We start from the raw sequence: 11,093 nt of genomic DNA, 5'->3' as shown, positions 1-11,093 counted from the left end.
TCTCCAGGACCAGGATTGGGCAGCCCTGGCTTACAGGGTCCCCCAGCTACATGCAGTCTTCAAATGCTTTCACATCTATCTGAAACACAAGACATTCTGGACCACACTGGAAAACCACAGCACCATTACCTAAACAGTCCTGCACATTCGTCCTTGTCTTTATAACAGATGCCCACATTATTTATCAGCCCAAATGGAAGGATGTCTTTGAAGCTAGAGGTTAGGCAAGGAAAGGCTCCATACATCTCCACAGACTCATACAGTGAAATAAATATGATAGCCACTCTTGATGTATGAATTGTCTGTTAGCTATTTCATACGAAACATATATAGAATGAACAGCAGGGGGCGCCACAGAAATGCAACAGCCGCATAATTTGAATTCTCCTCAGCAAAACAAAGTGTCACACTAACCCATTACTGTCAAATAGTCAATAGTCAAAGAATGCAGTATGCTACCTGTCACTTCTTTATCACTATTGACAGCAGCTGAACACATACTGAAACTGCAGAAAAGGACTACTGTAACACTGCAGTATGTGCATGTGCTATGTAAACTGTGCAATCTATTTGCCTTTGTGTTCAAAGTGGTATCTGAGTGCTGGCTTTCAAATGGCCGATTGTCCTCTGGTACTTCACTGCAGAAAGTGGCTGCCTTTATGGTTTACAGTCCATGTACAATAAATCGAAACATCAAACATTCAAATACACCCCCCTTCCCCAACAACCAAATAAACCTCTGTCATGCTTTTATTTGTGGTTTATAGCAGTAAAAAATATTTACAAAAGACAAAGAAGGAGGTCTTTAAACCCAGAATATGTTCTTTCTGACACTTCCACTGTAGTCAAGATCTGACTTGCGCAAAAGACAAGTTAAATGAAATCCAACAGGATTTTTTTCTAACTGAAACAGACTGAATACAATCGTACCAATGTCCCAATAACTTAAAATTTATATTTTACTCATTTAATGCATATACTGGAAAATAGCTGTACACTCCTTTATGCAGGTAAATGATTTACGATAGTAAGGTCATTACTCATGCTTTTAGAATGTTTTAGACTTAATAGATATGCATCAGACATATTCTGGTAAACAATATAGTTTCCCAATCAAGTGAATGCATAAAGTAGTTCAATGACTCAGAATTGGGATTGTGAAAAGGCTCATACGAGTCATTTGGCCAAAGGGGCTAACGTCGATGGTACTTCATTGGTTTTGATCATGCATTGAAACTTCAGACTTACTTACGGACAACCATGATTTCACACTTCATCTAACCTCACCTAACCCCACTCTGTTCTGTATCTCTTTCACTTGCCTTAATGCTCAATAATTCTGAAAACACAAGAGAACCACGGAAATAGGAATGCCTTGAAACTTGGAGGTTGTTGAGAACGCAAATATTTGCAATTTTACAGCCAAAATATATACATTGGAAGTTTTTTTTAATATATTGACTAATTATGTACATTTCTGTTACCTTGTTTTTAAATATGCCACTTTCATTTTGAAGCTATAAACCAAAAAATGCAATGATTAAACAGTGTAATCAGGCTCTCATTGATCCTTTATTTAGACTGGTAGCTAAATCTGCGGTTTGCATCAAATGTGACATCTCCATTTCAGTGACCTGCAATCTGAGGCCTATCTGTCTCGCATCAGTGAATATGCAGAGCTCGATATGGCAAAAGGTACTGTAATTGCATTTGCTACCCATTAGTTTTACCAGACCTTCTGTAATGCTCAGGTACATAACCCTTAGTGTCAAATTAGGTAAGCACTAAAGCAGGGCTGGCCAGCCATGGTTCAGGAGAGTCGTGGGTCTACTGTTTGTTTTTGCTTTTTGTTTAAAATAAGCAACACATTTAGACCAAAAAGACCTGGGGGAGGGGGGGGGGGTAAGTTAGCATTAGTTAGCAGGTGGCAGCTGGCATAATCACAAGGATATCAAGACACTTGTGAGAAACTTATAAACTTCTAACCTTATAGTTACTGTAAAGTGTGCGAGTTCTCCAACACTAAACCATATTAAGCCACAAAATGCAGAAATTCCAACAAGACTGACCAGCTCATCAGCTCAGTTAAAGTGAAAGCTGCTCCAATCTTCTACAAAGTCACAAATGTGATGAAATCCCTATGCTCTAAATTCTATTGATTAGCTGTTACAGAATGGGATGTAGGGACTGAAGCCTGAACATGCTGTTCACTGGACTAATGTCAGGGTGACATTACATCACGTTGAATTAAAAACAACAGCAAAATTCACAAAGAAACAGGAAGTATAGCATAAGCTGAAGATTTTTTCCACCTGTGTCATGAACACGTGAATACATCCATGACAAAAAAGCTTTTTCCATACCCCCGTCTCCATTTGAATCTTCTTGTCAATCCGAATTAAAAAACCCCTAAAAGGTTTTTATAGTTTATCCTGTAGGTGTGTTGTCTTTAGTGTGGCCCAAATCTCATGACATCCACTCAGATGACAGTAGCAGACACTGACCTCCTCCACAGTGTTCAGTTTTCCGTTTCCAGAAAAGAGAAACACACATAAGCCCATACGTCATCGACGAATTAAGACAGCACGCTGTTTTTTTTTTTACTCGTATTTTTGTTTGCCAGGCCTCTTGTTTACATTGCTCTTTGACATCTCCTGTGGAATTATGGGTAATGCCACCTTCCTGTCCAAACCCTTGGCTTTTGTTCAGCCCGCCGGCACACTGCTCCGCTTTCCGGTCCTTTCCGTCACGCCACGGCCTTGCAGTGGGATGGGCTGCGGGCCTCAAGGCTCTCAGACCCCCCCCCCACATTAAGACAGGGGAACACGTCACGCAGAACTGCCTCGCCCGTTAGCTTTGCCCACGTACCGGGCACCAAACCTGCCCTCTGCCACGAGCTGCCAGTGGGAACCTCCAGCCCCCCAACCCCTGAAGCCTCCCTCGCTCCCCTCCTCTCTCCTCCAGCCTGACTTTTTTCGAAAGGCGGCTCCCTCTCTTCCTTAGCTCACCTCCTGTCGTTTATTTCGCCGGGTTATCTCCAGTCCCCTCCCCCCACGCCCCATCTCAGCCCACGCAGCTGCAGTTGGCAGCCGAGAGCCACTTGATCGTCCGCCAGGTGGTCTGGGCGTCCATGAAGGACACCGTCTCGTAGCGGGTGGGCCGGCAGCAGGGCTGCGTGCTCAGCTTCTTGGCGGCGTGCTTGGGGAGGCTCCCGTTCTCCAGCATGGCCCTGAGGGCCAGGTCGTAGTTCCTGCGGGCGCTGTGGCAGGTGCCCGCGCAGTACTTGAAGAGGACGATCTCGTCCGAGTCGAAGCCCAGCCCCAGGTCCCGCACCCGCATCTGCTTCTTCTCCAGCCGGCAGTCCCGGCTGCTCTTGGACCTCCTCCGGTTCTTCCGCGACCCCCGCGACGGCGTGGCGTCGGAGGGAGAGCGCTCCCACCGGATCTGCTGGTCCTCCTCTTCATTCGGCAGAGACGGACGCTCTGCGGGAAACGGAAGAAACAGACACGCTGAGTGAAGACAACACTGCATTACATCGCCCAAGAGCGCCCATCCATCAATGTCTACCAGCACAAGGCAAATAAACAAGTCAGGTTCTTTCTGAATCCTGGTGTTCTTCTTTTCAATGGGTATGATGTAATTAACGTATGGATTACACTCCATAAGAATAACCTATCTGTAGTTAATGACTGTTAAAAAAGGAGCCTACTGTATGTCAAGCATGCTTAAAAATTTTAAGCAAATATCTGTGTTGATTACAGAAAAACTGAAAGTTATTGATCTAGAAAAGCAGAGACCAGACTGTGAATGTAGAGCAAGCTAGGGGTGATTCTTGCCACAGCATTAATTAAGACATGATATTGATGAGAGAACACGGAGAGGACAGCAACATGTCTGAAAATTAGCAGGTACCTTCTGACTACCTGTTGCAAACTTAAAATGTTCTATCTCCATTAATGAACAAATGCAATTGTCCATACATCAAATGAGGCATTAAAACGTGTGTTTTCCTGTATATAGGTAGATAACATTGTTTTTGCTTCATTTATACAGCCAAATTGCTGCCCACTAAAACCTGCTGCTTTTAAATGAATGTGCACCGTTTTTGCAGCAGTAACAATAACACAGAGAATCCATAATAAGAAGCTTAAAACTTCCAGGTTTGTACCCTGTTTGGTTTACTGGTCAGTCCGTAACTCTGGAATTTGAAACTCCGAGGTTCCGCTGTACATTGGATACGGGGGAAAATGTTGAAGGACAAACTCCGTAAAAAATACCAACCTCAAGCCAGTGTTTACCGACATGGTTTGAACTCCACATCCCCAGGAAAGGTAAACAAAGACGGTAAACTATTGAGAAGGCATTGCGAAACACCTCAGATATGTACATGGCTGGGTTTACACAGGCCTGGAGTATGCTACAATAAATCAAAGGCATCACTGCAGGATAAGATTAAAGCTGTAAGTCTCGCTTTGTGGAGGCATCGCTCTATGTGCACGTTTGCGCTCTAATCTTAATATATGAATTCTCTGGATCGCTGACACCCTGTAAATTCCACGATGGCACAGTCAGACATTTCTTCTGAGAAAGGATGAGATGGGAACCTCACTTTGTGGCAGCATCCCAAAACAGTCCCTGGCTTATTCACCACTCGACCATTCTTGTCATAGCGATACACTTCTTGTAGGACAGGACCTCCCAAACCGTATTTGAAGCCCTGCTTTAGGAGCCAAATATGAATGTGGGAAGGAGACGTTTATGACCCCAACTGTTCCATTTCTAAAAGTCTGTAAAAGTGCAGGTTTCAAGGGAAGGGTTGCAAACTGACTGACCAACAACTGCTTGATCGCAACTCTCAGATTAACGAAATAGGAATTAGGCAGAACATCTTGTGCACAAATGTGTTATGAGTCCATAAATTGCAAATTCAAATTGCTAACTGAATTGTTTAGCGGTACTCACCTACATCAGTCCATAGTTAGAGAAAACTAGCGAGAGATATATAACATTGCTACACAGCTGTAAGTTTTCAGGTGTTCCGTGCCAGTGAACTTTAGCTGAGTGTAAACTGTAATAAAAATACTATATGGGCCAATGAATCAAGCCTTAAGCTCATCTGCTCGTGGCCAACAAATACCACAGAGATAGCATTATAAACCATGCAAACGCTGCAGTGGCTGCTGGTCGAATAGGAAACAAGGTAGTATAGTACAATGCAGTGTAGTATAACGGGTAAGGAACTGGTCTTGTAACCTAAAGGTCACAGGTTTGATTCCTGGGTAGGACACTGCCATTGTACCCTTGAGCAAGGTACTTAACCAGCATTGCTTCAGTATATATTCATCTGTAAAAATAGATGCAATTGATATGCTATGTAAAAGTTCTGTAAGTCACTCTGGATAAGAGCGTCTATCCAAAAAAAAATGCCTGTAACAAGGAACCTGTCCATGAACGACAGCTTTGCTCTTAGGATAAATGACTGCATTCCTCTCACCACTAGTCCAACACCGGCAAGTCATGACAAAAATGACACAAAAAATATGAACTCTATTGAAAAGGATTTGTGGAGGAAGGGGACTGGAGCACTGCTTGGCTGTAATGATTGGACTGCCCGCCAGGGAAGAAGAGGCAGTATGAGAAACATATAAACTAAAAAAAAAGATTGGTGACCATCATCTGCTGTGTGTGGGGACGCATGTTACCATGACGAAGGCCATGTTAAGGCGAGAAAAACATTGTAGGCATAAAAGTTAGTTGCTGTTTTATAGCTACCACCAATCAGGGCCCAAGCAGTGATTCACAAAGCACATCTCTCAAGGAGGCGGTTCTTCGATCACCAGGGCTGTTTATTATTATTGCCGCTCTAAAGGGGAAAGGAGACAAATGGCCTTCACGTCCAATAAAAAGGCAACGGCGCATGTAATTAAGGCACGCCGAGGCGCATGTGCACATACAGCAGCGCCTCTAAGTATCGCATTATTTACGCATTTGCCTAAGACTCCGCTTTCTTGACTGGTTTACGGGCGATGACGACGCGCTTAATGAACCCCTGCGAGAAGCCCCCGGCGGGACGGTAAATCTAAACAAAGTTAAGACCAAAAAAAAAAAATAAAAAAAAAGGCGGCAGGCACTTCTCTTCTGCGGACGCAGCCTTAAATAGAGCTGTTTCAGGTCTCGTGGAAGTCTAGCATTACTGCTCTGGACGAAGGCCAAGAAGATGGAAGTATCAGCAACCGGGGCGGCTAATGGTTTCGCAGCAGAGATTAGACGGTGCGGGCACTCACCAATCAGGCCGCCCCAGAAGGAGCGCATGTCAGACGCATCACCCAGCTCCTCGATATCTGGGACGTCGGAGGGCCAGTGGCCTGCCGCCAGCCTCACGGCATTACTGTGCTCTGACCTCTGACCTCCAGGCTTGACGCCGTCCACCAGGGCCAGCAGAGAGGACAGCACCCACAGGATCACCTGCAAAGAGACAACAGACTGTGGAGCGCGGTCGTTACCGTGGAAACGTGCGGCCGGACCTTTCCCTGGGACCGCCGCACGGAGTAATCGCCTAGGTGACCAAATAAACACACGGACACGGGGTTTTCATTGTGGAGCTGTGGGAAGAAGTAAGGAAGGACAAATTATGGAATTAAACTACACAGTTTATCTGAAAGTGGTCAGCCTTTACAATAGCCTACTGTTAACCACACGTATTGTTTTAACAGCTAGTTTTCACTTCCTTGCCCATTCCTTTGCGCTTTTGAACAGTTTACCCTCGTTTTTCCTACTCTGTCTTAACAGTATTTTTTGAAAAGTGCTTTGAACATGATGACTGAAAAGCGTTCCATGCAGTTTATTATATTGTTATAACCAGTATATTATTATTGTAAGCACAAAATAATTTGCATAAGTAATTTCTGTGGTGTAACTGCAAAAAAAAAAAAGGATCAAGTTCAGGGTATGACGGGAATCTATAGACATTGCATGATTATTATTATGTAATTGCATGGTAATCAAACAGTTATATACTCCATTTAAGTGTGATTGTATCTTCACGTCATGTGCAGTTCATTGCGCAGTACTGTGCAGGACTTCGAGGTGCTCCGTACAATGCAATACAATGCAAACAGAAAAGTTACAACAATCCTGATAGGGATGTAGAACACCGTGATAAGAAACAAAAGTACATCGTTACTTTCGTGCCGTGCATGGCACTTGCTGGTCAAGCAAAATAAAGTGTCCATACACTTGGATATATTTATATACAGATCTGCAGCACGGCACTGAAGGATCTCACTCATAACTGGCCGTTAGGTGCCGATATCCATATGCAGCGGCCGTGCGAAACAGCATGTCCTCCCAGTGCACCACCTGAGACGAGCGATTCTAAGCTGGGGGTTCGCGCTCGCGGCATGACTGAGGAAGCACTGGCAGCCTATCAATGATGAAGGTTCTATTACAGTAACATCCAGGTGCCGATAATGACCTGTTTACGCAATGACTTTGAATCCAGTCACTGGCCTCAAATGGGACTCATCCTTCCGCTGTACATAGTCCTGTCATAGCTTGTCTAGGAGTGCCTTCATTTGATTCATGACACCCCCCCCCCCAACACACACACACACCCAGCCCATTGAGACTGTCAAACTTCAAGCTGCTGTGAGTAAACTGATCCCCTCCAGCTCAAACAGAACCCGGACATGAAACATTCTCCCTCCCTCCCTCGCTCCCTCCCTTCACCGGGACGAGCCTGTGAACATGCAACGGTTCCCTCTGCAGCATGTTGCCTCTGCTTATTAATCACTCAGTTGTCACTCAACACTCGGGCCCGGGGGGTTAAATATTTAAAGGGAGCCCACGGTTTACCCTGGGTGTTCCCACAGCTGTGCACATGTGGACAGAACAGCAGACACCTTATCATGTGGTACAGACACGGGGAAGCAGCCAATCCAGAAGTGATGTAATACTTAGGAACCATAGATCTTACATGTATCCGGAATGTCTAAGTGTTTTATTCTAATATGAAAACTTTTGTGGACACAATGAGAGGCTCATCTGAAAACATAAATCAACTGGGTCATATAGTTTGGATTTATCCAGAACTTAACACATTCAGAGTGTGTAATTCTCTGAGCAACTAGCCTTTTTCATTTTCAGTCTTCAAATGATCGTCGTCTTCCTGCAGAAACATTAGAACTTTGTTTTGAGGGCAAGTTAGTTTTTTTTCTAGAGAATTACCCGAGGTTCCCTTTAAATGTTTAAAGGAAGGACCCTAAAGGAAGGAAAAATTCCAATATCCGATCCGAATTTTATCTGCTGTATGATGGCCTTTACCTTCCAGTTAGCCAGGTGAAAGAATGCACCTGCCGATGACATGCTGGCTGTCTCCTCCGTCTTGCTCTCTCCGTTCCACCTCTTCCCATCTGGACAGAGAACAAGGGAGTGCACTGTTCAGCGACTCAACGAGGACACGTTTGGATTTGATGCTTCCGGTGCGATAAAGTTACCCAAACACATAACATACGGGGCCACACTGAAATATGGCAACCTCAACACCGATGGCAGGCAGAAAATGTCATCTTCATCCGTTCTGTGTGCTTAGTGTCAAAGCAGACAGAGCATCGAGGACACGGCTAGGCCATGGTGCTAGTGCGAGCTTGTCCACAGGAACAGCTACCAAACCTCCTAGTCCAACAACAACACCTTCTTTAGAAATCCTCTCAGGGATGTTCTTAAAGAGCCAGAGATGTGTTTTTTGGGATTTTTTGAGGGGATGGCAGGAGCTCTATTGAATCTGTGGTAATGGCAGTGATAGAAGGTAATATGACTCTCATACCGTAATGCTGCTGACTTAAACACTTGAGCCCATCAATACCAGTCAAGTTAAAAGGGTTCCATACTTTACCATTTTCCTGTTATCCAGGGATACTCAAGGAACCCCTCTAGACACACCCAGTTTCACAATCCTGAGATACAGAGATAATGGTCGCCTGCATTGTTGGGGTCCATGAAGAGGGAAAATACCACCCCTCTGGAACTGGCCTGTTGTAATACATTTATACGCTATCAGGTTGTATACAAGGCCATGTATATGACATCTTTTTTTCCATTTCCATGGTGTCTGAATTATATATATATATATATATATATATATATATATATATATATATACATTTTGCAGTATCTTTATTAAAAATCATGGTTTAATCATGAGTTGTCTGCACTCCCTTAACACTGCACTGCATATAAAGTAGCATATACACAGGAGTAGCAATGTTTCCTCACATAATTTCACAACCTCACATCCCTTCACGACTGATTAACAATATTCATTACACAACGTGTATTAATCTTAGCACTTCACTGCTCCCTACGTACAATGGCCCACTGCTCCAGGTGATTCTGCGGAATTTAGAACTGCATGCCAAGTTAAGGTTAATAGGATTTTCTCCAGAAAGCCGTGTTGAAGGGGTTGCCAGGGTGGACAGGTGTGGTCCCCTGCATAGAGGGTACTAAATACACCTTCGCCCCGCAGAAACAGCAGACAGAGACACCAGCTCCTCTGCCAGCAGCACAGACCGAATCTTTCCCGTGTAATCCCTGCCAACAGGGTTTTACAGCACCACCAATTACCTGCTGCAGCCCCGCAGAGAGGAGCGACAGAGAGAGCGGAGAAAGTGAGAGCACATGGCCGGGTTTTTCTTTTTTTCACGCTTCTGTGTTAATGTGTGTGCATGCGTGTGTGGTTGTGTTAATGCCTGTGTGCAAGTATGTGTGACAGCATGTGTTTAGTGTATGTGAGTGTGTGTGTGTGTGTGTGTGTGTGTGTGTATGTGCTTGGGTGTATGGTATGGGTTCACATGCGTGCATGAGTGTTTTTGAACGTTTATGTGCGGCTTTGTGAACGTGTGTGTCTTTAGGTGTGAATGTGAGTGCTTATGAAAACGTGTGTATATATGTGCTTGTGAACAAGAGTGTGTGTGCGTGTGACAGAGAGAAAGAGAGAGAGAGACATAAACAGAGTTTTAGTGAATATATACTCTGTGTGTGTGTGTGTGTGTGTGTGTGTGTGTGCGCGAGAGAGGGTGGTTGTGAATGTGTGTGCGTGTGAATGCGTGTGTGTGCGTATTTGAAAATATGTACGTGTGAGCGTTTTCGTGTGTGTGTATGTGTGTGTGTGCATGTGCAGATGTGTGTATGTGAGTGTGCGTGTGTAGATGTGTCTGTGTGTGTGTGTGTGTGTGTGTGTGTGTGTTCGCCCTGCAGGCTACCCATGGCACTCTGTGACAGGCAGTGAAGCACGGACACCAGCACAGCATCAGGGCCATGCTGTTACTCAGACGTCTCTGTGCCAGAGGAACAAACTACGCCTCCCCCCCCCCCCCATCCCCCACCCCCCACCCCCCCATTTCCTATCAGCAAACACTCAGGATTAATGTGATCCTCACAGATAAGACAAGAGCGCAGCCTCATGGGTCAAACTGGCTGGGGACAAACTCCTTTCGAGGCACATTTTCCCTAGAGCAGTTTCAAGCCGATCGCTTTTTCAAGCATTCCTTGGCTCCTGTAGTAATAAAATCTCTGACAGCAAATCACAAAAGAATATCGCTTTACATGGTATGTCCACTATCACAATAAAGACATATAACAATTACCCCCGAGAGAAATGGAAGGCACAAACACTATACATTAGATACAAAGGGCACAGGTGTAAAGTTATAAATAGCTGTCTATCACACACGGAGAGATATATATAGCAGATAAATCAACAGTGAGAGAGCATGATGTCCTCTCTGGCTTTTTATGTCTGTTTTACTGCTCTTCGTTTCTAAAAATACCCTGGACTGTCTCAGCAGTCACCAATGCCCCACTGCTTCATGCAGATAAGATTTCATCCAGGGGCATTGAACAAAGGTAATGAGAAAACTGATTCCACATCAAGTGGAAAACATCTCGCAATGACAACAGTGCATTACTTCACTTTTACTCACACCATTATTACAACCACAAACAACATTACCTTTACCTTTACTAGAACTGTTACATTCGTTTTACAACAGATGTTACCGTTACACCACTTTTACAAGAAGCGCTACTGTTACACT

At 44.4% G+C, this 11,093-nt stretch overlaps 1 protein-coding gene across 1 annotated transcript; it reads right to left on the bottom strand.

The window, feature by feature from the left end:
* Positions 1–2,987: 2,987 nt before the first annotated feature.
* LOC118230731 (artemin) lies at positions 2,988–8,394 on the bottom strand. The gene is made up of 3 exons (XM_035424003.1): positions 8,323–8,394; positions 6,285–6,465; positions 2,988–3,482 (listed from the first exon to the last, which is right to left on the bottom strand). Exons 1-3 carry the CDS (start codon positions 8,362–8,364, stop codon positions 3,064–3,066), a joined length of 642 nt encoding a protein of 213 aa, XP_035279894.1. The 5' UTR covers positions 8,365–8,394; the 3' UTR covers positions 2,988–3,063.
* Positions 8,395–11,093: the final 2,699 nt, after the last annotated feature.

This window comes from Anguilla anguilla, chromosome 6 (assembly GCF_013347855.1).
Source record: "Anguilla anguilla isolate fAngAng1 chromosome 6, fAngAng1.pri, whole genome shotgun sequence".
Classification (NCBI taxonomy): domain Eukaryota; kingdom Metazoa; phylum Chordata; class Actinopteri; order Anguilliformes; family Anguillidae; genus Anguilla; species Anguilla anguilla.
This window is presented reverse-complemented; position numbering and strand designations above follow the sequence as displayed.

Coding starts and splice junctions, on each gene's coding strand:
- LOC118230731 (XM_035424003.1), bottom strand. CDS start 8,364: ATGTCATCGGCAGGTGCATTCTTTCACCTGGCTAACTGGAAG. Junction 6,466..8,322: donor TTCACCTGGCTAACTGGAAG/GTAAAGGCCATC, acceptor GTCTCTTTGCAG/GTGATCCTGTGGGTGCTGTC. Junction 3,483..6,284: donor CTTCTGGGGCGGCCTGATTG/GTGAGTGCCCGC, acceptor CGTTTCCCGCAG/AGCGTCCGTCTCTGCCGAAT.